The 27,471-nt window shown below is 47.1% G+C and overlaps 1 protein-coding gene across 4 annotated transcripts in view; it reads left to right on the top strand.

The window, feature by feature from the left end:
- ARB2A (ARB2 cotranscriptional regulator A) overlaps positions 1-27,471 on the top strand; it is a 1,817,924-nt gene that overhangs the window by 235,357 nt on the left and 1,555,096 nt on the right. For all 4 annotated transcript variants that reach the window (XM_078675377.1, XM_078675378.1, XM_078675379.1 and 1 more), the window contains one exon: positions 9,422-9,522. In XM_078675377.1, the coding sequence (XP_078531503.1) occupies positions 9,422-9,522 (101 nt within the window). The remainder of the gene's footprint in view (positions 1-9,421; positions 9,523-27,471) is intronic.

Genomic DNA, 27,471 nt, shown 5'->3' with positions numbered 1-27,471 from the left:
GGGCCAAGAAAGCAACGCTTGACGATGTAATGCGGGCCCTGGCGCAGGTGCAAGCCACGGTGGGGACCACAGCCACGGAAGTCACCCTAATACGCGCAGATTTTAAAAAAATGAATGAGAGAGTGAAACAAGTGGAGGTGGTGACGAAATCCTTGGTGGAGGACGTGTCGGAACTGCAAGTGGTGATGGAAAGGGGGCGGACGAAAATAAATCCCTCAGGGAGAAACTGGACGATCAGGAAGGGCGCTCGAGGAGGAACAACGTCCGAATACTGGGGGTTCCGGAATCAGAAGGTAAAGGCGCGATGGACCTCTATGTGGAGGAGCTGATTAAGACGCAACTGAACCCCAAGGGACTCTCGCACTTTTTCTCGGTGGGGAGGGCACACAGAGTACTCGGCGGGAAAGCGAAACCGGCCCCCCCCCCCCCCTGAGACCAATTCTGCCGCGACTTCAATTTTCGCGACCGAGATGCCATTTTGTAGGCAGCGAGGGTGTCACCAGCCATCCAGATCCAAAATTCCACGGTAGCATTCTTCCTGGACTACACAGCAGAGGTCTCGCGCCGGAGGAGAACTTTCCTGGAGGTGAAGAAGAACGCTGAGGGCGAAGGAACTGTCTTATTCAATGCTCTTCCCGGCCCGGCGTGGTTGCGGACGGCAAGGTCTGTTTTTTTGACACACCGGATGTGGCACAAGACTGGTTGGAGGGTTGGAGAACTGCTGGGCAACCCTGCCGCTCTGACAGGACTAACCGGAACCACCGGGAAAATAGCCAAGCGGGATCACAGACGTCGGGCGGAGGAGGGGTGGCCAAGTCACCAACACAAGCACACCTTGGAGCAGAGGGAGGAGTGGAGCACTGAATACCGGGTACAATCCTGAGTGATGTCTGATACAGAACTTTACCGCATGGGCACGCTTGGACACTGGCCTGGGGAACTCGGAAGAGGGCAGGGAGGCCGTCTGCTCCGGGGGATACTCTACCCCAGCACGCAAGTACACTGTTACAGGGATGGGTAAAGCACTCTGCTAAGTTGGGGGGGGTGGGCGGTTGAATGTCCGTTAAGCAGGGAGGCAGGGAGGGGGGGGGGGTGGGGTTGTTTTGATGTTTTTGAAGTTCCACAAGTAAGGATACAACACGTTACTATGCACACGCACTGCCTAGGTTTCTGGGATGAACGGCACACCCCTGTCAAAAGATCCAGTTGGCACAACCTTGGGTACAAGGACGAACATGCACGACTCTCAATCCCATACACCTGAGGGTGGGACGTTGAGGTCGCGGACCACACCTCTCCGGCTTATGACATGGAATGTGCGAGGTCTGGGAGACAAGATAAAGCGTGGGTTGGTAATGAACGCGGTGAAGAGGCAGGGACCGGCCTTGGTGCTTCTCCAGGAGACACACCTCACCGGTGGGGCGTCCAGGGCTCTTGACAGAAGGGGGTACACGATGGCGGTACATTCGGAATTTACCTCGGGCTCCAGGGGCACAGGTATTTTAGTTAAGAAGTCTTCACAGTTCATAACACTGAGCACCAAAGTAGATGAACAGGGTTGTTTTGCGGCACTCCAGGGGCAGTGGGAGGGTAGACTACTTAACGTAGTGTCAGTGTACATACCCCCGGCACTCCACTCAGTCACACTTCCAGCACATGGCGAGTTTCTCGTGACCCTACCTGAAGGGGATATAGTACTCGGAGGAGACTTCAACGCCAAGGTAGACACCCTGGTGGACAGGTTCCCGGCGATAACGCACAATGGTGGTCCTTCCCGCTTCCAAAGGTTCCTTAATGCCATGGGCTTAGTAGACATATGGAGACACGCGCACCCCACGGCGAGACAATACACATACCACTCCACAGTGCATAACAGTTTATCCAGGATAGACTACTTCCTGGCGCTGGGTGAAGGCCTGCAACACGTAGATACCATTGACAACCAACCTAGAGGGATATCAGATCACTCTCCAGTCACACTAAGGTTGTCCACTCAGGAGAAACCGCGTAGAAGAACCTTTCCCATACACGCATCATATCTCAAGGTCCCCAAGGTTAGAAAGGCGCTCAAGACAACGACTACACATTACTTTGCTGAAAATACCGCCTCAGTACAGTCCTCTGCTACTCTGTGGGAGGCGTACAAGACGGTTCTAAGGGGACAGGCTACAAGCGAGAGAAAACACTTGAATTGTCCGAGCTTGAATTAGCTCTGCATGACGCAACAGTGGCACATGAGGTGAACCCTACGCCAGACATGTCCCATACCCTACTCCTACGTCAGCAGCAATATAGGGAGCACTTGCGGCATCAGACAGCTGATCAGATCACTGCGACAACACAAAGAATTTACGACATAGGAGATAAGGCAGGTAAAATGCTGGCCTGGTTAGATAAGAAAGGGTGAAGCACCAAGGGAATACAACGGGTGTGCGATAGGGAGGGGATACTACAAACTAGCCCCGAAGAGATAGTGGGGGCCCTTGCCAATTACTTCGAAGGAGTTTATGCTCCGGCTAGAGTAGTGTCAGCTGACGTAGCCAGAGCATCGCTGGGTCACATACCTACTCTGACACTGACGCCGGATGCCGTCGCGGAACTGGAGGCGGACATCACGGCGGAGGAAATACAAATGGCCATACATGCGGTAAAGTCCGGGAAGGCACCGGGACCAGACGGTATCCCGATAGAATGGTATCAGGCAGCGTCAGAGCGGCTCAGAGGGCCCTTGTTAGCTATGTACACTGAAAGCTTGGCGGTGGCCGAACTACCGCTTGACCAAAGGACCGCTACTATCGTTGCGATCCCCAAACCCGGGAAGCCGCCGGAGGAGTGTACATCGTACCGCCCCATATCCCTTCTCAATTGCGAGGTTAAACTTTTGGCGAAACTCCTCGCCATCCGGCTGATTGCGCATCTCCCACATCTAATACACCCAGACCAGTCAGGCTTTATGCCACATAGAAACACCGCTCTTAATTTACGCAGGGTGCATGGGGTGCTGGCTAGGGCACAGTTGCTCTCGGAGCCGGCGGTCATACTGGCACTTGACGCGAAAATGGTCTTCGATATGGTGGAATGGCAATACATTTTTGAGGTCCTGGCGCACCTGGGATTCGGTCCTAACTTCATAGCTTGGGTCCGGCTACTGTACACTAAACCAGTAGCACAGGTAGTGGCGAACGGCTACATCTCCCATACCTTCCTTCTGGAGCGAGGTACCCGACAGGGTTGCCCCCTATCGCCGCTGCTCTTTGCGATCGCATTGGAACCGCTGGCGACTCTAATACGCACGACTCCACTGTTGAAGGGAATCACCTGGGCAGAAGGGTGGGAAGATCGCCTTTCGCTATACGCGGACGACATGCTCGTGTACCTAACGGAACCGGAACACAGCATACCGGCACTTTTGGCTCTGTGTGACGAGCATGAGAAAATATCAGGATACACCTTAAACTGGGCAAAGTCGGAACTGTATGTCCTGCAGGGTCCGGCCCGACTCTTGACGACGATTGCCCCTTAAGAACAGCAGGGTCTTCCTTCAAGTACCTGGGCATCCATGTCACCAAGGCCCCATTGGAATTCGTCCGGAAAAATCTGACACCACCGCTGGAGCGGCTGAAACAATATGTCAAGTTTTGGGCGACGCTGCCCTTGACACTGCTGGGCAGAGCGGTGCTACATAAAATGATGTCGCTGCTGCGCTTCTTATACATCCTAGAAAATACACCATACCCGGTGTTACCAGGATACTTCAGGCAGGTGTCTGCATTGGTAACCGGTCTCATGTGGAGTAATCGCCCGGCGCGCATTGCTCAGGCTAAACTGCACAGGGGTTGGTACGACGGGGGGATTGCGTTGCCGAACCTGCAATTATATTACTGGGCCGCTCAATTAAAGCCCATCAACCAATGGCTGCATGCACCCCAAGAAGACCCGGCATACAGGGCTGACCGGGCACAATTGGGCACCAACAGTATACTGGCACCCCTATACGACCGACGCCTAGTGCACAAACTGGTGGGACCCACAAGACTTACCACAGCACTGTGGCACACGGCACAAGCAAAACTGGGATGGAAGGGGCGAATTACTCAGCTCACCCCATTGTGGGACACCTGGGCCCTGGGTAACCTGAGACGCAGTAAGGGCTTTACACACTGGGACAACATCGGTATATCCACAGTGGGAGACCTGTGGGAAAAAGGTACTGTGATCCCCTTCGCCCAGCTGCGACAGCTATATGAGCTAGGACCCACGGAAACGTTCCGGTATGTGCAGATCCGGCACGCCCTGCTTACAGCCATCCCACCTGAAGCAGAGGTCCCAGAGGCATCTCTACTTGAGGATCGCCTCCTACATGCAAGAACGTGCTACGTCCCTCACTTACCGTAAATTGATCAACAACCTATCAGATCCTATGGTAAAACTGAAAGACAAATGGGAGGGGGACTTAGGAGAAATGGACGATTCGGAGTGGAACGAAGCACTGGCGTCGCCTAAGTAGGTGGGCATATCGGCAAAATTCCGGCTCGTGCAGTGTAAGATTATACACAGCGTGTACTACACGAGAAAAACACTACACTTAATACAGCGGGCACAACATCCCTATTGTCTTCGCAGCTGTGGGGAGGAGGGAACGTTCTTCCACACTATATGGGAATGCCCACGCATCCAGGAGTATTGGAGACAAATAATGCGCACCATATCTCAAACAATGGGAGTGTCCCTAGTCCCTGAACCACGTAAGTGCCTGTTAAATGTCTGGGAACCGAACGACCTCTCCAGACATGGCCAACAGTAGTTCACGTTAGGTATGATGATAGCAAAACGTGATATAGCACAGAAGTGGGGTGCGGTAGAGTCCCCCACGTTAACACAATGGTGTACGAACATGGACAGGGTGATGATAACAGAGAGGGCAGTATACACCAGTAGGGCCTGCCCACGTAAATGGAACAAAATAAGGACCCCATGGAACGGGTTCAGGGGGGAGATATGTGAACCCCTGCAGTAGACCGACCCACTGACATCAGACGAGGAGGGGGAAGACGAGTAGGAGGAGTGGAAGGAAGGGGGCGGGATAGTGACCCTTGAGTCCAACTCAGATTCATGATTGGGAGGGGAAGGGACTGCCAGACAGGCTAGCCTGACTTAGTAGTGAACTACAACAGAAGCACCCACCTACACGGGAACATGGTAACAGCCGATCCAGTGGTAATGGCTCTGCTCACCCACAAAGGACAATCAACGCATACAAGATGGGACAGGGGTTGTGCACTCATTTCCTCATCTGCCTTACGATCTAAATGTGGTAACTTCCTTAGTTAAGTTAGGTTATTGTTATAAAATAGTAAAACCAGACCTATATATATCAGGAGTCACAATGCGAGTTTTGTGCACACATTGTTATATAACGCCGCCGAACCCCCGGGATGTCGGCACTTGGGCTGTGTTATCCAGCCGGTATCGAATGCAAGAGAACGTGTTGCGGCCGGCCCCTGGGGTTGTAGGCCAGAAGCTGTGTATGATTCGAAAGGCACAATAAAGGTCTTGAAAAAAAAAAAAGTTAAGGCACATCCACTCTCTCACTTGCCGTAGGCCGCACTGAAGGGCAGATGTCGTAGCGTCTTTAGTGGTGGAAAGCGAGAAGACAATCTGCGTATCAACCGCATACGAATATAGGGAAAGACCCGCCTCTTCCACGATCTCTGCCAGAGGTCTGACATAGATGTTGAAGAGTAGTGGGCTTAAAATGGATCCCTGTGGGACTCCATATGCTGATACGCAGATCTTAGATGATGCCTTAGCAGAAAAGACTTGAAGAGTGCGACCCTCAAGGAATGAAGAAAACCAGGATAGGGCAGTGCCGTCCAGCCCAAGAGACCTAAGGGCGTTAAGCAAGATGTCGAACACAGTGTCGAATGCGGCACTCAAATCTAATAGAATGAGTGCCGCAGTTTCCCCTTGATCTAAATGCTGGCGCAGTTTCTCAGTAACCCGAAGCAGAGGGGTTTCAGTTCAAAAGTTGGCTCTGAACCCGGATTGTGCATAATGAAGAAAGCCAACTTTATCTATGTGTTGTGTCAGTTGAGTATTGATATGTTTCTCCAAAATTTTGGAGAAAGCCGGAAGTAGAGATATAGGTCTAAAGTTAGATATTACAGAAGGATCTGCTCCGGCCTTTTTCAACAAAGGGATGACCATGGCTCGCTTCCACTCGGGGGGGTACCAAGGCCTCCCGCATAGAGGCGTTAAGAAGATCGATAAGGACGCCTTTCAATGTGGCAGAGAGCTGACAAAGGATGTTAATAGGCAAAGGATCAAGAGGAGACCCAGAACAATTTTGGAAAGATGCCTCTTCAAATGGGTGCCAGGAAGAAATCTTGGCTATCTGGTCAGTTACTGTGATATGTAGGGTAAAATGCAGAAGCCATACTACACAAGGAAGGGGAAGGAGCAGAGACTGACTTGTAAATAAGTTCAAACTTCTGAATAAAGAAGTCAGCAATGTTGTTACATTGATTTTCATCAAAGACAGGAGGAGGAGGGATGATATCAGAGCCAGCTAGCTTCTTCACTACTGAAAATAGAGCCAGAGGACGGTTAGATGCCTTAGTTATTGTGTTAGCAACGTAAAAAATGCGTGCCTCTTTACACGCTGAATGATAACTTTTAAGAGCAGCTTTGTAAGCATCTTTACAAGTTAAAAAGTACGATCTCCTCCATCTTCTTTCTAGTGCTTTACATTTACACTTAATAACTTTAAGATCGTTTGTAAACCATGGGGCACGGTGGGTAATGAGTAAAGCTGCGTTTGGGTACAGGGGGCAGACAGATGTCGTTGGCATTGGTTAGCCAGTCCGAGACAGCAGTATTTAATGAAAGCAAAGGTAAAGTTACATCAGGTATGCTAGTAGACAGAATAGTATTCAACTTATTCATTTTATCCATATTCAGATCTTGCCCCAAGATCTGAGACTACTTGAGCTAGTAGGAGGGGCCACTACCCTAGATGTGGAAGGCTGCAGGTTGAATGGAATTATAAAATGGCCGCACCAGTCTAACTGAAGCGCAGGAGTACTACAGTCATAGCAAAGATTGGACAAAATTGGATCCAAAAGGTGTCTCGCCTTATGAGTAGGGCCCTGATTGCATAACCGTAAGCTTAGAGCCTCCAAATCAGATAAAAACGTACGGCAGATGTTATTCTGATTATCTTCTAGTTGAAGGTTCAGGTCACCTAGAATTGTAAAATTCGCTGCCTTTAAAATAAAGGGAGCGATAAGGTCATGGAAAGTGGAGACCCAGGGGCCGGGCTTCCCCAGAGGGCGATAAATTAAAATGCCAGAGAAGGTGAGCTGAGGGGATACAGAGAGTTTAAACAAAGCCGCTTCACACTCTGTGATGGAATTAGCTTAAAATTCACAGAATTTAGTAGATTTATAAATTATAGCAATCCCCCCGCCTTTGCCTGTGTCTCGATCTTTCCTGGCAATGACATATCCAGGAGGAAGAGCAGTGACAATGTTGGGGCAAGAACTGGCATGAAGCCATGTTTCGGTCAGAAAGAGTGCATCTGGATGTTCAGTACTAAGAAGGTCAAAAATATGCTGCTTATTTTTGGCCAGAGAACGACCGTTAAGGCTTAAAAAGTACAAATTCTGGCGACATGCCATTTTGGCAGAGGTGGTGCTGTGACAGACCTGAAGGCCAGTTCTGGAAATGGTGTTTATAAGACGCAGAGGACCCAATGTAAAATTGCATTGAATGCAAGTAAAGCCGCGATAAGGAGGAGTACATACAGCGCATTTAGGATAAATATATTTACTAAGTCTGTGAAGTTGCGCAGCTGAGTATGTAATTCTCTTACTTACAGTGATCGCATTTTGGCCATAATTTCTGTCCGCTGGACGCGTCAGGGCGCGGACGGGCACAGACGGGCTTGCCTCTGGCGCGCCATCGGCGCGCGCGCTGCGCGCTTGCATCTGTCCACTAAAATAGAGTCAAGGACCATAGAGTGCGGCTAGAATGTCATGAGTTCATGAGTTGTCGTGTAACCTCAACCCACATGAGCATATTCCCTGTCTCAATAAAGGTTGTTCCCTGAACGACAGCCTCCGGCAGTGTGCTGGCAACCTGAGTTTCTAGTTTATTAAGAGAGCCATCGCTGACCACCACAGCCCTTCTCTCCACCCCCTGCATCCTGGCAGATATTCCGATGCAACCCTTGTGAGACGGGGAATAGGAGCAAAGAAAGGTATTGAAGTGCAAAATTGGCTTAAAAACATCAAGCAAAATCTTCTATTTCTAAACTGATCCATAGTCTTGAACTGCGGAATTTGCTTTTAAACATCTGGTGGATGAGGTGTAGAAACGTTTCTAGGCATGTATAATTTTAGTGACTAAAGAATGATTTCTTATACATGCTTTTAGTTTAAACAAATTTAATATGATATGCCGAAGTGCATTTATTTATGTAGTTTAGTTGTGCCACATTTTCATGAATTCACCATATTAGTTAATATGGATGCTGTTTTATTGCTGCTCATTTAATTCCTGCTCTTTCCCCTCCCGTCTCATTCCCTGGCAATCTTTTTTCTCCCCACAGGCTCGGCGGAGCAAGAGACAAGCTGATATATGCATGTGTTGTGAAGGAACTTTCTAGTGTTTAACAGTTGTAACAACTCTAAGTTCTTCCACTGTACTGTTTCTAGGCTTACCACTATTCGGCTGTTGTATGGCCTATTGTTTAATAATGTTGCATTTTAGTTGAACTTCCTATGATGCTGCATTGTGAAGCTGCTTGATTCTTTCTTAGGAAATGGGATAGTGCTAATGTGTAATGTTATGTGGATTTCACTGATTTATCAAATGAAATGTTACATGGGTAAATGGCATGCTAAAACTGTGGTTTTGTTAATTCTAAATGCAAAAATTGGGTACAAGAACCCCTTGATACTGCAGGTGAGCCAGATTTTTTAGAACTATTTCGGATGACTTTCCGTTTCTGGTAGAGACTCTACCTTTTATTCAGAGGATTATTATTGATGATTTTCCTAATAGCTAGGTATATTGTATGTTTCTCTTATGATTTCGCTGTTCATTTGACACTTTAAAATAATTATGATTTTGACTATGTATTGTGTACTTGAGCCTTCATGGCCTGTATTGCATTGCTCTGTAGAGCTTTAAGTATACGTTTTTGTAATAAAACCTTTCAACTTTTTCCCCAGTATAGAACTACGTTATTGGGTGGTCCAAGTTATTACTCAGTACTCTGCTAAACTAATATTGGGTTTATCTGATCTAGCGAGTGATCTGAATGTTGGGGTGTCTTAAGTTTTGGGGTTCCGCCTCCACAGAGGGATTGCCTGACTCGCCATCAGGATAACTTTGTACATTGTTTCTTATTTTGTAGAGGGGCAATTGAGGCATATCACAACTGGGGAGCCGTTTGTTTTTAACTTCCGGGAAGACTTGCACAGGTGGAATCAAAAACGCTATGAAGCTCTCGGAGAGGTACGGATTTCTTATTTTGAACCTTTTGTAACTGAGGAGATGTTGAGGAAGAATTACTTCATGTTGTTTCAAAATTATAGAACTCTTTATTGTACAGTTTGGGAATACGTACCTCATTTAACAGAATGCTGTTATTTTCAATAAAACGTCCTCATTCACCCGCCCTTTTTCACCGAATACATTGTCGTTGGGTAATATGAAATGTACAGCATTGAAGAGAATATTTTAATCTCTACGTGTTTTTGTTCTTCTCAGCTCGCTTGCTATGCTGTTGTATTAGTTGTTACACACTTGTCTAATTTAAAAAAATAGGCATATAAAATTTGAATAGAAGCTTTTAACATACATCACATGTCTATTTCATAATTTCATGGTTTTCACCATGTTGCGAACGCTGTGTTGAGTCACTTTACGTTACATCACCTAACATGGCAGCTACTTTGAGCTTTTGTAATCTTTGTTTCTGTATTTCAAGATAGTCCTAGTGTCACGACATGTTGCATCAGAGAATGTGGCAGCCATCTTAACAGTAAAGGGATGATCTTTCAAGATGTTCAGTCACTGATATTTACTTTGCCATTAGCGGCACATTTTAAAAGTATTCGGCACTGTAACAGTAGCGGTCAGTATGGAGCGTGGCTGCGGAGAGAGAGGAGTGGGAAAAAGAGGGCACTAACAGCACAGGAAAGTGGTGTGGGACAACTCTCAGGGAGGATCACTGACATAATATCGAGGGACATAATATCGACCATCAAAAATATCGTTGACAAAATATCGACAGACAGAATATCGACTTTGTATCTACAAACCGGTAAGTACAAAAATATCGAGTAAAAAATATCGTTTACAAAAATATAGTTTATAAAAATATCGACTTTATTAAAAACAATGTTAAATTAAATTAATATTAAAAATTAATTACTAAAATATACTTAAAAATACTTAAATTACCTTATAATAATTAAATAATTAATGAAAGTAATAAAAAAAATGTACAATCATATTTGTTAAAAAAAATATATATAGTAACATAATATAAATAAATATTATGCAATATTATCACCGTTGGATAGCGGAAGTGTAAAAATTACTATTCCCACTCCAGAGTGCAACAGTAGGGAAAGCGTTGGATAGCGTAGGGGTACGAATTACTATTCCCACTCCAGAGAGTGCAACAGTAGGGAAAGCGTTGGATAGCGTAGAGGTAAAAATTACTATTCCCACTCCAGTTAGTGCAACAGTAGGGAAAGTGTTGGATAGCGTAGGGGTAAAAATGACTATTCCCACTCCAATGGGTGCATTGCAAGCGTTGGATAGCGTAGGGGTAAAAATTACTATTCCCACTCCAAAGAGTGCAACAGTAGGGAAAGCGTTGGATAGCGTAGAGGTAACAATTACTATTCCCACTCCACAGAGTGCAACAGTAGGGAAAGCGTTGGATAGCCTAGGGGTAAAAATTGCTATTCCCACTCCAATGGGTGCAACAGTAGGGAAAGCGTTGGATAGCGTAGGGGTAAAAATTACTATTCCCACTCCAAAGAGTGCAACAGTAGGGAAAGCGTTGGATAGCGTAGAGGTAAAAATTACTATTCCCACTCCTGTGGGTGCAACAGTAGGGAAAGCGTTGGATAGCGTAGGGGTAAAAATTACTATTCCCACTCCAGTGAGTGCAACAGTAGAGAAAGTAAATACTTCTTATATTATTTAAAGACAGTATAAAAAAAATCTATAAAAAATTAATTAAAAGTAATTACCAATTTAATATAATATACTAATTAATCAATAAAATTTACCAATTACAATTAATTTTTACTATTACTTACCTATTCAAATTGATTACAAATTAACAAATAATTAATTAACAATTATAAAATTATTAAAAATTAATTAAAATTAAAAACAATTAAATAAATTGAATTATTTAATTAATTATAAATAAATTACTTCCCACCCTATTCCCCTATAAACTCACAACCCGCTACAGAAAATAAATTAGTAAAATTAACATAATTAGCAATTAATCAATTAAATAAAATTAATTTGCAATTCAAATTTAATTACCCATAAAAATTAACAATTAATTCTGAAAAAAATACCAATAAATATTTTTACATATTTAATTAATAATAAATAAATTACTTCCCACCCAATTCCCCTATAAACCCACAACCCGATACAGAAAATTAATTAGTAAAAATTAACATAATTAGCAATTAAGCAATTAATTAAAATTAATTGCCAATTAAAATTTAATTAATTACCAAATATAAATTAATTAACAAATAATTTACATATTTAATTAATTATAATTAAATTACTTCCCACCCTATTCCCCTATAAACCCACAACCCGCTACAGAATTACATTACGCAAAAATTAAAAAAACCTAAATTCATTATTTAAAATTAATTATAACATAAATACACACTTTTCACACATATAATAACATAACAAACACTATAAAAATGTGATATGTTTAAAAATTCGATAATTTTAATAACCTATATTATATACTTAGATATTTTAACTTTCTTTATTTTTAACATTCGATATTACATTACTTACCTTCAAACCGATATGTTTGATCTCTATATTCTGTCCATTCGATATTTTGTCCAGCCTATATTTTGGACTCGATATTATGTCCATTCGATATTTTGTAGTCGATATTATGTCTGTTTACCCTCAGGGCATCACAAAGCCCTTCAGTCACTGCCTGGCATACGCTACATGAGAAAAGCTAATCTCTGGACTCATCCATGCAGAGAGACCCTCAAACCTAAGGAGTCGGAGAGACGATGAAGTCGGAGAATCTACAATGAGAGCATGCGTGCAGGACTCTGAAGAAGGGTAAGAAGTGAGGGTTGCCACTGATATGGTTCAGCGATCTAGAAAAGTATGCAGTCTAAACATACGCAGAGGCAGGAGCCGGGCATGATGTCTCATGGAGTACTGAATTAGGAATGAAACAAGAAAAAAAAGAAAGGAAAATAGTTCAATGACATCCGCATCAAAAGGGTGCAACTCTACCAATTAAAAGTTAGGGTAAAGACATGCTACAGGGGCAGGACAAACTTAACAGCTAGGGAGAAAAGTCATTAATTAAAGAGAAGGTAACTGTGGCAAGAAAGCATTCCAGTCATGAGCAAGGGACAGAGCTAAATGTTGCACCTACAAATGTGTTTATACACAGCCCCCTCACCAGGGTGAGTGCAGGAAGTGATTCTGACTGTCTCCATGAGAATTTGAGGGTGAGGTGTAATATAAACACAGCTACAAGAAAGTGTGTGTTTCCTCTGAGCTGTTTGGCAGACAATATAAAGGATGATTCCTCAGTACATCCACTTTTCAGAGGAGCCCTCTGGTCAACAGTATTTTTGGGGGCAATTCCTGTATTCCATATAGCCTGTCCAGCCTTGTTGGCAATTATTTAAATCCTGTGGCTCTTTTGTGATGTGGAAAACATTCTGTAATCGAAGAAAAAGGGTGGATGGGCTGATAGCAGGCTTTAGCTAATATTGCTGTTATCTGGCAATCATTAACTCCCAAGTAATGGCAAATTTTCTAACTATTTTAACAGAAAGTTTGAATTCCATTAATAACACAGAGGCGAGGATTAGGCTAATTCTTTCTTTGAATATTTCGATAGCAGCGATGTCAAAACACATCAAACAACAAACCTAATTTCCCATAAACCGAGGGACAATGAAGATTTATGATGGTAAGTCCAGTGACCAATCAGCAACTAGTGAGCAGCATCAGACGCTTGTGTTCCTCATCTCTTACCCTCTTTCTTACGGCAACAGATGCCGACCAAGGGAGATTCTAATCCGGTTTACAAGACTACTTTCCTTCAGTGATCTAGAGGGCAACTCCTCCCTGTGATGCCCAAGGCCCCAACATTCAATACTCTCCTGCACAAGATCATACACAAAATGGTGGCCAACTTGACCGACAGCTGTTTACGGGAGAGATACTTATTTCTGGGCCAAGAGATGAACAGGTTCAGGACATTATTAACATCCCAGATGACCAAATACTGTGGTTCCGGAGGAAGAGACAAACAAGTGCCTTTGAGCAATTTCTTAACCAGCATATGTTCCCCATCAGGTAGGCCTTCGACAATCGCATGTCCCGCAAAAATTGTGCTCCTAAAGGTATTGACCAATCTATATGCCATTCCGTCTGAAGCCAACAATGCCAGGAAGTTAAAGATATTGTCAACATCCATCCCATGGGATCCAGGCTCCGTAGCGGACACCAGCCCACACAGTGGGACCAAGCCAATTGGTAAGGTTTGACCATACTTTCTGCCCATGCCAGCGAAAGGAGGTCTGCTGCGCTTCTTTAAAGTTCCGGGACTTGCCATGGAGACCTGTAATCCTCACTCCATGAGTTGGATGGTGCTCTTCGTCACCAGAGATTAGGGATTCCCTGAGGATCGCTGAGAGAGACGGATATAAGGGTGGATGGATTGGGAAATCCCAAGAAAGCTCCATGTGAACTGGAAACCAGATTTGTGAGTTTAACATCGAGATCACCACCACCAGATCTGCCCTTTGCCTGAGCACTTGTGTTGCCAATCTGATTATCATGGGGGGGGGGCAATCTGATTATCACTGGGGGGGGGGGGAATGTGCAGGGGCAGGCCTATCCCTGCTCTCTCGACCTTTCTTGCAGGAAGGTATATTTTTCTACCGCCCCTGGGCCCAACCTTCAACTGAAGTAGCGGGGAAGCTGGTGATCGGATCTGGACGTGAATAGGTTCACCATACAGGGGGAACCACCTGTTGGCGAGGGCTTGAAACAGGAGAAGCCGCCACTGGCTCGTGTCCCGGAGGTGCTGCGATTCCCAATCCGTGACTTGGTTTTCTGTCCCCGCAAGATGTTCCGGGAGATGTTCCACCGTCACTGACACCTTGTTTGAGGCAGTATTTCCAAAAGCGCTTGACCAGATCTGAGAGGGCCTGGGACCGAGTACCTCCTACGTGGTTGATTTAACCGACCACTACCACATTGTCCATTTTCAAAATATCACTGCACTTGATCTCTGGTCCAGCATTTCTCCGCAAACAAACCTGCCAGAATTTCCAGGTAATTGATATGCCGGGACTGTTCAGCCACCTGTGGTGAGCTCTCTAAACCGAGCGCCATAACCTGAACTGCTGACATCGAACTCCATCACCAGGTCCAGTTGTGAGCCGAAAATTGCCCGCCTGTTCCAGACTTCTATATGGCAAAGCCACCAGCGGAGTTCCTCCTTGGCTTCCTTCAAAAGTGGAATGTATTGGGAGTACGTAAGACCAGGTCACAGATGACACACCTTCAGCCTCTGAAGGGCTTGAAAGTGAATGGGGCCTGGGAAAAGGGCCTGAATGGAGAGGGACAAGAAGCCTACCACCTGTGCGATCTGACAAAGGGAAGTCTTAGGCTTGGATAATGTCCTTCGCACTTCGTAGCAAATTTTGGCCATCTTCCAGGAAGGAAGACTAGGAGTCACCTCCAATGAATTGCTCACAAATCCTAAAAAAGTAAGGGTGCAAGACGGGATGAGAGCTGATTTCTCCTGATTGACAATGAATCACAGGGACTAGAAGAGATTCACCACCATCTCCAGGTGTGCTGACAGTGCATGAGGATATTTTGGTCTGTGAGGAGCAGGTCATCCAGGTACACTATCATGTGAATCCCTGAATCCCTGAAGTGTTTGACCACTGGTTTGGGAACTTTGGCAGAACACCAAGGGGGCAAGGAAAGGCAGAGAGGTGAACTTGAAAGTCTGGGCTTGCCACTGAAATTAGAGGCAACTCTGGTGCATCTGGATAGTTGGGTAAGCATCCTTTGAGTAAGCATCCTTGAGGAAGAGCCTGACCATCCAGTTGCTGGGTCTTAGAAGATCCCATAGAAGATGGATACCCTGCATTTTGAAGTGGCGGGAGATCAGCAACTCATTGAATTCCCGAAGATTGATCATCGGCTGTTGACCCCGTCCCACTTCTCTACCAGAAACAGATTGCTCAAAAACCCAGAGGGATGGGGGGGGGGTGGACAGGCTAATGGCCTCTTTGGCAAGGAGTTCCTGAATCTCCACCTGAACAGGTGTAGTCTCCTTTTTGGAGAAGCAGAAGGGGAGAGGGGGAACAGGGTGGAAAGGTGAACCATAGAATTCTGTGTGGAACACTTGAACTGTTTGGAGCACCCAAAACATCGAACATAAGCACCCGCCAAGTATTTACAAATTGTGCCAGCCGACCCCTGCGGCCTCAAATTCTTGATGAAAATGAGGGTGAGACTCACCATGTGTGTTGGAGGAGGGGCCTCTCCCTTGGGATTTGCTACTGGAGCCTCGGTCCAGTGCACTTCCTCTAGGTGGGTAGAACCCGCCGAAGTGAGAGGAGTGCTGCCATTTTCCTCGTTGAGAGTTTTGGCTCCTGTAGGAGGCGGGAAAGTAGAACTGGCAGCCGAGCCCCCCCTTACTGTGACTGGCCACTGTGAAAACACGCTTATTGAAGTTACACTTGATAGATGATTGGGCCTTATCAAGTGAGTTGAAGGTTGAAAGAAATTTTGCTAATTCTTTGACAAATGAATCACCAACGAATCCACCATGTGCCACCTGGCCAGCCTCAGAAGTGGACAGGTCCCCCAGTTTGGGGTCTACCTTTATCAAGCGTTGTAGAGATGGCGCAGTTGGCATTGCAGAGGAAAATGATGTTCTGTTGCATCCAACTGGAGAGCACTTCTGGGGAGATGAGTGCCCCTGACGCCTTGGCGTCTTCAGCCACATCTAATATCTTTGTCAGCGGTCCCGTAATGTCCAAGAGCTTTTCTTGGCACGACCTTCAAGAGCGGTCTATACTCTCTGGGTCCCTGAGGTATTTGACCAAAAAGGTGGCCATCCATTCGTCGATCTTGATTGTGACAGTTACTTTGCCGTCTAGGGCATGGCGGAGGCAGTTCGCCCGAACACAGTTTTATACCTCCTTGTTGAGAGGTTTGCATAGCCTTCCACATAAGTGGCTACTTTTTCCCCTGGACACTAGTCGGAGAAGCGGGGGTGCATGAGTTCCTCTGGGTCTAACATGTCAGATTGCTCTCCGTGTGGATCCTCCTGGCAGGATCTGACCCCTGAGACTGGATGGAATTCGGTCTCCAGGACCGCTCATGCTCAGATTCGCTGTCTTATACCATATGGGATCCATCAGAGGCGGGGGGTAGGGAGGCACTATAGCCAAAGTCATTGGCTAGAGACATTCCCCCTTCCCAAATGCTGTGTGATCATATTGCTTCCTTTTTAGAAGAAAAACTGCAGCCAATTCAATGGAGTTTCTCCACCATTGTGATCCCTTCTGATGAGGGTTTATCGGATAGACTCTCTAAAGCAGGGACTGTACTCTTGGTATCCCTTCAGGAGAAGACACTGCCACAGTCACGACTAGCCATCTTCGCTTGTAAATCTGGCTCCCCTAATGACCCTTGTCCTCGACCATTTTTCATAAGGTAGTTGACATTGTCAACCGTCATATTACTAAAAACCCCAACATCTCACTAGCAATGGCTGAGATACCTGCAGACTGAAAATTATCAGTCTTGAAACCTTTGCAAATAAAAATCTATTGTAGCCCCTTCCACACTATCTAACCTCCTCCCCCATTTCATTTCTCCCAGCATTAAACAAAATGCTTGAAAAATGTGTTAATGCCCAACTAATCTTTCTGGAAAATTCCAATGCGCTACACCCCCACCAATTCAGATTTCGCCCAATACATTCCAATGAGTCCGCCTGGTTGGAAGTTTCTGAAACCATAAAATTGACCCTGGATGCGGGAAACAATGTAGTGTTGATTTTATCTGATCTCTCTGCCGCTTTGATTACATCTTACCTAATCAGTCACACTTGGACCTTTTTCCTCTGCAGAAAGATCAGTAATACCATGTGTTCCGCAGGGCTCATCACTTAGCCCTACACTATTCTTTCTTTCTTTCATAAACTTTTATTCGATTGCCACTTATTATTGCAACCATAAAAAGTACAATGACATTAAAATTATACATTTGTAAAAAACGTTTTGGAAGCAAGTCAATCAAGTTATGCACGTAGAGAAAAAACACATTTACTTGAAAAACATTAACTAAAATATGAATTAATCATAATTACGTCGGTATTTAATGCAAGCTTTTAAAAAGTTAGCTGTATACTTCGCTATAAAACTAGACTCAAGAGATTGCAGGGACAAAAATGCTAGGCGACAGGATCTTAAGCCCATTAGTCGCAGTAAGTGTAAGATCCAGACCTTCCTAGGAAAAGTATAATTACAAAAAAAACCAATATGTAATGTCGATTGAGGGGAAAGATCATCGCAGGGACAAGGAATAATTGTAGGGGACCAGTCTTGGGAAATTGGAAAGGTTATAAGCAGGAAAAAAGAATTAAAACGAAACCTTGTCAAAAGGTACTTTTCATAATTGTTCAGGTGGAAGGTCAAATAAGGTTGAATACCCAGATACTTCTGAACAGCAACAATTTGAGAATTTGCGGGTATCACCAGTTCCATCGAACATCGAAGGGCTCTTAAATGGCACAAACACAGCTTTTTTAGTTCTTTCCTCGAGATGTCGCCCATAGTGGGAGGGTCCTGGAAGAAACTGCTACGGCCCATGTCCCGACAAAAGTTCCTTATATATACGAGCCAAGGTATTTTTTCCCAGTTATCCAGGGCTATGCAATCCAAAATTAATGAGCGCGTTAGGTGGCACTCCTCTTTGATCCATATGCGGTGCCACAGGAACATAGGTTGGCAACGAATGGTGTCCGTAATGTAATCCATACCCAATTCGGCTAGCGAGGCATAAGTTGGGGCACTTTGTGGTAGGGCCAACAGATATTTAACAAACCCTTTCTCAACAGTTTGAAGTGGGTTTATTGGTCCAGAGCCCCAGACCCCTGCACCGTACGTTGCCACACTGTGGCACTTTGCGTAATAAATGGTAAGAAGTTCAGGAGGAGCCGGTTTCCCCAGTTTCCTTGAGAAGGTGACTAGGGCTGCCGTTGCTCTCTGAAAGAGCAGCTTTTTACTTGCCACAGCCTGCCGCCAACTCAATGAATTGTCCACCAAGATGCCCAGGTAAGGGTAGGCGTGGGTTCGTTCAAGCTTGGTTTTTTCCACAAAGATAGATTTAGGGCGCTTAATTTTTGGACCAAAGTGCATTACAAATGTCTTTTTTATGTTGACCTTAAGGCCAAGGGAACCCATATAAGAGCAGTACTTATTAAGCTGTACTTGGAGTTGAGTCAGCGTCCTGGCGAGGATGACGGAGTCATCCGCGTATAGTAGCGTTGGTATAGGGCGATGTTTAATTTGTGGGAGGTCCTGGCTCCCTTCTAACATGGCTGTATCCAAACCGTTTGTATATAAGTTGAAGAGGAAGGGAGCCACTACACAGCCCTGCCTAACCCCTTTGGTAATTGGGAATGGGGGGGAAAGTTCTCCGTTGATCCCGAACCTGACTCTTGCCGTTGCATCCGAATAAAGTTCGCGCAAGAATGCGATGAGAGCAGGGTCGACCCCCATTTCCCCAAGCAAGGCCCAGAGTTTGGAGTGCAGGACACAGTCAAAGGCTGCGCTGAGGTCGACGTATACAAGGAATAAGTGGCCCCCTTTGGCACCTACATACTTCCCGATCAGAAGAGCGAGGTTCAGGGCCTCTCCACAGTCCCAAGGCCCGCCCGGAACCCATATTGAAGGTCGGTCATGACGTTGTTACTTGCTGACCACTCCTGAAGGCGTTCCAGGAGCAGTCGCCCCGCTACCTTACCCAAGGAGTCCAGGAGGGAGATGGGCCTGTAACAGACCGGATCATTCCGATCACTCTTTTTGAAAATGGGGAGGAGAATGGATGTGGACCAAGAGTCAATGAGACCTGTCGTTGTTACCGCAGCCAATACCCGAGTAAGAAGTGGGGACCAGAGCTCGATGTTATGAGTAAAGATGTCCACCGGCACCCCATCTGGGCCTGGAGCCTTGCCTGGTTTTGACGCCTTTAAGGCTCTGACCACCTCTCCGTGCTCAAATCGGATGTTTATTGGGAAGATCTTTTGGACCGCTGAGGTGGCTGCAGGAATGCTCCCCTCTATGGGCTTTGTTCGGCATCCGCCAAAAATTCTCGAGAAATGGGCAACCCACTCTTCTGCTGTCACTGCGACATCAAGGTGTTGGGCTATCGATGGATCTGACAAGAAAGGAGATTTTACAACTCGCCAAAAGAGACCACTATCCCTTGTTCGGCAACTGTCATGTAGTTGTGACCACAAGTTCACCTTGATTTCTTTACTGCGTTCTACCCTTGCGGCCTTGTAGAGCTTTCTTAGTTTGGTTATCTCAGGGATGTTCCTCGGAATGATTCGGAGAGCTGCCTTAAGGTTAGAGAGGGCTTTCCGACACCCAGAAACAAACTAGCCCTCGGTCGATGGTTTGCGTACATGCGTACGTGTTAGTTCCTCCTTTATTGTTCCCAAAATCTTACCAAAGCTATCCAAGACTGTTTGAGGCGATGAGCTGGAATTTAAGCAATCATTTAAACAGAGGCTGGCTTTTTTGAGAACTTTCTCCGTTACTACATCAGGGTCTATTTTTGCCCACTTTACTGAGAACCCGTTCACTTTATCCATTTTTAACGATTCTTGTGTTAATAAGCTTGTAACATTTGAGTGTAGTGAAACAGATTTTGGTTGAATTTGAATGCTATTAGAGAAGTGGTCACTGCTAACATCGGATCCTGTGGAAAAGTTTGTTATTTGGCCCTTCATGCTCTGTGAGCAAAGAATAAAATCAATTGTGCTTGACGGACCCCTACCATGAAATGTTGGAGAAAAATCAACTTGTGGGTGTACCAACTCATTTGCATAATCCATCTCTAAAATGAAAAGACTTTCATTCAGGGAATTCCCATTAGTGGTGTGTGCAAAATGAGCCAGGGGACTGTCAGTCTCATCTAACAATCCACAATTCCCATTTCTATGATCGGGGCATAATGGAATGTTGAAGTCGCCTCCCCAGATAATGTAAACAGGTAGTGATGATGGCTTATTCAACTGTAATAATAAAAAATTGGTGATTTCGTTTAATATCTTCACACACTCGAGTGGAAGAAGATTATTATATAAATTTACCAAAAGGTAAATAAAACTATTATTCAGGTGGATTCTTAGGATTTGATAGCAGGCCTCTTCTTTTAAACTAGTTGTTGTTATAGAGGGAAAGTTATTAGTTATGTAGACTGCTAGACCACCCTTGGGTCTTCCAAACAAACCCTGCTTTGCCTGAATCGAAAAAGTTTTAAAACCCACCAAATGAACAGGAACAGTTAACCAGGTCTCCTGAAAGCATACTATATGATTCTCGTTAATTGTATCTGCCCATGATTGTAGGTTTATCTTAGAACGGAGACCAGCAATGTTCCAAAATAAAACGGATAGTGTTGTCTCTTTAAATGAGAGGGAGTTACATTTTTGGCCATACGAAATAGCTGTGCTAGCATTTTCAGTTATAGTAGTTGGCAAAAAACTATTCCGAGTTACAATTAGGGAAGGTGATTTGGGGCCTTCGGTCGGTGTGGAGGGGAAGTCAGGAGGGCTTACAGGTTCCTCCGAAACGTGTCCTGTAAGGACATGGGGAGGAGTAGGGGATGTGAGGGATTGGGCACAGGTAGATGATGCGAACAAGATTTTAGTATTTAGTATATAATGAGCCACCAACACTCTCTCTGACATCGGTGGAAACTCAGGGGCCCTCTGGAGCTGATTACTACTGTGTGGAATGGCTAACGGTCAATCGACCACTTCCAGGCAGTCGTATCTATTTCTAGTAGGAATACCTTGCCATCCCACCAAGGAAGCCTGTTCCCTATTGGGATACCAGGGCCGAGGATCCCACTCCCTACTACTATTTCTCTGTGTGAGCCAGGGACCCTCATAGTTCCAGGGAATCTCCAGTGGCTGGTCCCACTTTTGAGCCATTGAGTATTGGTTGCTATGTGTCGGGGGGTAAAAGAAGGAGAGTCGATGAGCATCGATCCCCCCTTTCTTGGCTAAAGCTGGCCATGAACAAATGTAGTCAACAGTGGCTGGGTCTTCACAATTTACTATAATACAGTCTCCCTGTATACTTTTGAATTCGGTCCCTATCCACGGAACTCTACGTACAGTAGAGATTCTGCTAGTGTGTGGGGTTTGTATTGGCCTGTTTACATTAAGCCACTGAAGGACCTTATTTTGGAGAGACCAAGATGGTTCATTTGTGGTTACCGGGAGTTCCGGGACACCCGTGAGGATGACAGTATAAGGAGACGCTTCTCGGAAAAGATGGATCGGGCGACTAGGCCTGGTCCCCCTTCTCCCTTCGCCCAGTATGTTTGATGTAGAATGTCGAGGGACTAAAGGTGGTATAGGTCTCTGATTAAGTACCTGAGCGGGACCCTTGTCAGAACTAGGCTGAGACGAAATGGGTTGCAGTGGAGCTAGCTGGGTAAGAGTGGTACTCTGTGTCTTAGCTGTGGACCCACTTCCAGGGATTGAAAGGGAGGGGGTTTGTGGCCCTTTAGGCTTTATTTGGTTGGTTAGGGGTATTGTCGCCTTTGATGACTTAGGTACACAATCTTTTTGGCCTCCTTGGGCACCTACACTAAGAGGAGTTTCTTTACCCACCCCTGTATTCGATTGACCCACGCTGTGGTGATTAGGTGGTTTCAGGGCCAGTTTCGCAAGTTGTTTTTCAATAATCATTCTAGGGGTTGAAGATGATGTTTTACAATTTCCCTGAAACTTGCCAGGAGCTGGGTGTTTGTGCTACATAGGCTACAAGTCTCCCCCACAGTACCCGTGGTCATTATATTAACAGATGGATCTAATAAGTTAATGGATTGGATGTTCGAGTCGTTTGAAAAGTCCTGCGATGGCTGAACAGTTGGCCTCTTTTTGTTGGTTGTGACAACTAGGGGGGTTTTTAAATTATCTTTGTTCTTATCTTTACCCTGCTTAGGGACAGCACCTTCCTTCGCCCCCATGTGCTGATTCCTGGGACTTGGGACTTGAGTTTGAAGTAACTGAAGGTCTGGAGTATTTTCAAGGTTACCTGTAGAATCAGGGTCTAAGGAAAGATTCGAGACTGATAAATCGATTGCTTTCGGGATGGAATGGATCTCCACTAGGACACTTGGCTGTATTAGCAATGGTATATTTGAAGCCGTTTGTAGCGGAGATTGGGCTAAGGCTTTGGGGCCCAATGATGACCTTCTGGCAGTTGCAAGGTCTTGTGACACCCTTCGCTCAAGCATGGAAATACTCTGGTTGATGACTTCATTAGTTCTTGAGATGAATTGGTCGATAGGGCCAGTGACCAAGGCGTTGGTCAAGGCCGTCTTACTTCTGCTCCCCTGTTTCATGGTATATTGACCTGGGTCTAAACACGATAGAGTGTGAAGAAGCTACAAGCTGGGACAGATAGAAACAAATAAAAGTACCTGATGGCCGAGGAGTATTTTGCCAGGCATGAAAGCCAAGGGGGGTGGCCCAGCCCAGCATAGAACAGTCTAGAACGGGCTAAAATGGGCCCACCCTTGGCCCGGGCTTCGCCCGGCGTCCCGCGAGACGGGGCTAGTGTCGTTTTTATGCGCCTCCTGTCGCTGGATAGTGACGCTGGGGTGACGCTGAAGACCTCAAGGGCTGCCGGGAGTTGTAGGCAGCCCCTCGCCACGCTCCACTCGGCGGCCCCGCTCTAGATCGTGAAAGAGCGGCTGGGCAGCGGGAGACAGGCGGGAGGTCCAGAGGGTCTCGTGAGCCGGGCAGGTAGGTGGTAAATTGTTCACACAGACAGCGGGTCAGAGTTCAATCAAGCAGGGAAGCACTATTCAATATATACATGGTCCACCCTAATTTCCCTGATAGATTCCTTTGGTATTATGTGGATTATACACAGCTGATTCGTTCCCTGTACATAGTGTCTCTTGTGTCAGAACTAAAATTTAAAAACTGTCTCACTGAAATTATCCTGTGGATGCAATCAAACCATCTAAATGACCAACACAGATAAAACAGAGATCCTGTTATTCGGCGGTGCCAACTCTTTCTCTCCAACACAATGGTAGCCAAACGCTGTGCCCCCACCCCCGTCATGGTAGAAGTGGCAAGAAACGTAGTAAACTTCAACACCTCTCTTTTTCCACCCTCAAGTTTTTGCAGTGGCAGGAATGTGTTCTAACTTAATCAAATCTCTGAAAGTTTTTTTGACCTCCCATTAGCCGCCCGGAATCCAGTCGCTTTTGCTCTCATCACTTCCAGATTCGGCTTATGTGATGGCCTTTATGCAGGATCGTTGAAACTCATACTTCATAAATTCCATGTTGTGCAACATGTGATAGCTAAAACTTTGCTGTTCTAAAAAGTAAATTCTGGATAAAACAGTATCCTCTTTAAAATCCTTCTTCCGGTCTTCAGAGCATCCCGAGCCTCTGGACCTAAACACCTGACTACCAGATCCATACATCACACAACAACAAGAAATCGGAGGTCCTCCCTCGTAAATCTTCTCAAGACACCTCTTTACAGACTAAAAACCTGAGGCGGCAAATCCTTCTCAGTTCTAGGATCTAAGGCATGGAATCAGCTCCCTAGCGTTTTGCGTTTTACTGAACCAGAAGCCCTATCAGATCAGATGCTCTGTCCCACTCTGTTATCTAGTCAGGGTCTATCGTTCCCTTCTCAGCTGAGTACTCTAATAAAAATATTTGCTTCATTGTGAGTGACTGCCAGACTTCAATTTGACCCAATTACCAACCGAGATTTATTTATTTTTTTTAAAATATTTTTATTCGGGTTCTCCACCCCCTCCACCCCCCCCTTTTTTATTGTAAAGGGCACGTAAATTCATTCACAAATGAAATGCAGGAATATGGCAAAGCATACAATACATAAATATAGAATATACAGATAAAATAAATAGTAGAGGGGAAACCACACAAGAACAGTAAGATAAGATAAATCCTCATCGATGAATTCTACTACCATATATACAGATTATCCTAATCCAATTAATTTCAATACGCCCTACCCCGGGTCTCTCTCCTTCCACCTTTGTATAGGCTCCCATATCTCCATTCCTAGTTTTTAGAAGGAAAAACATCAAAAACAGGCTCCTCTCGGGGGCGTGGCTACGCGGGCGAAGATGGTGGACGCAGCTTGTTAGAGCTCCCACCGGCCCGTTCTTGATCCGACTATTAATCCTGGCTTCCAGACCCGTTTCGATCCCCAAACAGCTGGCGAGCAGTACAGAGGGCAGGAGGTATCGCCCGGTGTGCCCTTCGGTGCTCCCGGATCGCTGGCGGAGCCGAAGACCGCGGCGGCAGTCTGCGGCCTAGTCCCCGGGGAAAAGCCGGGACCTCGAGTTTGGCGCTCCCCGGCCGGGGGGTCGACGCGCCGACCTGCTTATATCCGCTCCCTGGGGGCTGGCAGAGCCCTTCTTCCGGGCGGAGTGAGGAGCTGCTGGAGGGACCCTCCGGTTAGAGTGGGTGCCTGCTCTGGCATCTGGAGGAGGCTGGAGTGAGACGAGGCCTACGTTGGGGCCGCAAGACCGGGACCTCGATTTTCGGGGCCTCCGACACCAATAGCAGTGGAGTGGCTGGGGAGATCCGACCGAGCCGGCGGACCAATCGGCTGACGGGCTGACCCTGAACGGCGGCGTCTCCAGGGTGCTGTGGCTGGGTGCTGATCAGCCTCGCTGCGATTTTGGGACACACCTGGAGAACCTGGGGAGAGTGGAGGCTTGCATCCTTGCCGGTAAGCCGGGGCCTGGGTTTTCGCGCTCTCCCGGGGCCGGCTGCGGACAGACCCGACGCAGACCACAGGAGGTGTCTAGGTGCCTCCGGACTGGTGGAGGTTGCGGCAGGCTGTGAGGGGCGCTGCTGAGCTGCCTTCTGGGGTGACCCATTGGCCCTATCACGATTGGGGGTGCAGACCCTGCCTGGGGCAGCCGGTGGGCCACGTTGAACCTCCCTTGGATTGTCATTGGCGAAGCCGGTGGTGTGGCAGTCGGGACGCCCGGGGACCTGCGAGACCTGTGAATCCGGGGTGGTCCGCTGTGTGACCTACGGAGCAATCGGAAGCGGGGGAGAGAGGGACACGGCCTGGTGATCAGTTTCCATAGACCCCTGGCTGGGGGCCGTTTCCTCTTCAGGGGCTGCCGGACCACGGACGGACCCACTCATCGGTGGAAGGAACCCCCCCCCTCTGTGGAGCCTCCTGATACAAAACCCTATAGCTTCACGCGGCTATGACTAGGGGAGGTGGTGGCCCGCCCAAGCAAGGGCCCATAGACAAGTTTACCGGGCCCAGCGGAGGGTCTGGAGCTCCCAGTGGGGGTGGAGGAGCTGGACCGGACAACGCAGCACTCATGGCGGCGATCACCCAGTCCAGGGATATGCTGGACGCAAAGATTGGGGCAGTGGGCGCGGACGTGACCCTGCTGCGACAAGATCTACGGAATGCCGTGGAACGGATTACCGAGACGGAGTCAAGGATCTCGGTGGTCGAGGATGATGTGGGGACCTTGAAACGCAAAATGGCCGCGATGGAACACGCTCAGAAGGCCCTTGCGACCCGAGTGGAAGATGCTGAAGGGCGCGCACGTAGGAACAACCTACGCTTTGTTGGCTTTCCGGAACGATGCGAAAAGGACAATATGGAACAGTTTCTAACCGGATGGCTGGAAAGCTGGCTCCCCACAGGGGCCCTCTCCACTTGCTTTGTGATTGAACGTGCACATCGCGCATTAACGCAGCGACCGCCGGAAGGAGACCGACCCCGAGCTGTAATCGCCAGACTGTTGAACTATCATGATCGGGATGTGATTCTACGCGAGGCGAGGGCCAGAGACTCCATCGTGTACGAGAATCGGAAGATCATGATCTTCCCTGACTATACCAGGTTGGTGCAGCAGCAGCGTCGTTCCTTCTTGGATGCTAAGGCCAAACTGCGTGGATTGAAGATCCAATATTCCCTGCTGTACCCGGCCCGCCTGCGGGTTATTTATCAGTCCCGAACCCATTTCTTCGACTCCTGAGGATGTTTTCAAGTGGACGGACGAATCTGTGCAGATCAGACCCCATGCCCAGCCGGGTCTAAATCCTGATGCCCCTGGAGGTTCGTCGCAGGAGCGGAGGGGCCAGCCGGCCCGAACGGCCAGACAGCGGAGGTCCAGGTCGAGGAAGAGATCCGTCTCGGCCAGCGTGACTCGTGCCAGTGAGACTATGGCGTCTGACCACTCTGAGGACAATTCGTGAGCCCATGGGCGACACTGCGCTGCTGCGGTGCACTCGAGCTGCCGGAGGGTCCGTGGCCGGGCCTCGTCCCTGGAAGTGTGGGCGTTGTCCATAGTGCCTGTTCTTGGGGATGGTTTACTTGTAATGGTGGTGGCGGATAGGGGTCTGGGGGTGCCTTGATAGGGCCTCCGACTACCACGCAAAGTGGGTGTTGGTTAGGGGAAGGGTGGGAATTGCAGTACTTAAGGGGTGTTGGGATCCATTGGTATGGTTGGTCTTGGGCCCTCTGTTTTGGGCCCGGGGCGGCCCATGCCGCGACAGGTACTTCAATGTTCTATGAGGTATTGGGGTGGGGGGTGTGGGAGGCAGGGGTTGGGGGTAGGACATGTAGGAACAGAGATGACTGAAACTGTAGGGTGTGCTAGAGTAGTTCCTGTTGTTGTTGGGAGGGTCTGGGACGGGTGGGGAAGGGAAATGCATGTGCTGTTTGTTAAAGACCTGGAGGAAATACACGGTGTGTGGGGATGGCACGGGGGGCCGACATGTTGGACCTCGATTGACTATGGCTGACTTGCCTCATAGACTCCCCCGGGAGTCCCTACGAATAATCACTTGGAATGTCAGGGGGATGCTGGATGC

The sequence above is a fragment of the Lissotriton helveticus genome, chromosome 2_1 (assembly GCF_964261635.1).
Source record: "Lissotriton helveticus chromosome 2_1, aLisHel1.1, whole genome shotgun sequence".
Taxonomy (NCBI): Eukaryota; Metazoa; Chordata; class Amphibia; order Caudata; family Salamandridae; genus Lissotriton; species Lissotriton helveticus.
Note: the sequence above shows the minus strand (reverse complement) of the source record. Positions and strands in the feature narration are given on the sequence as shown.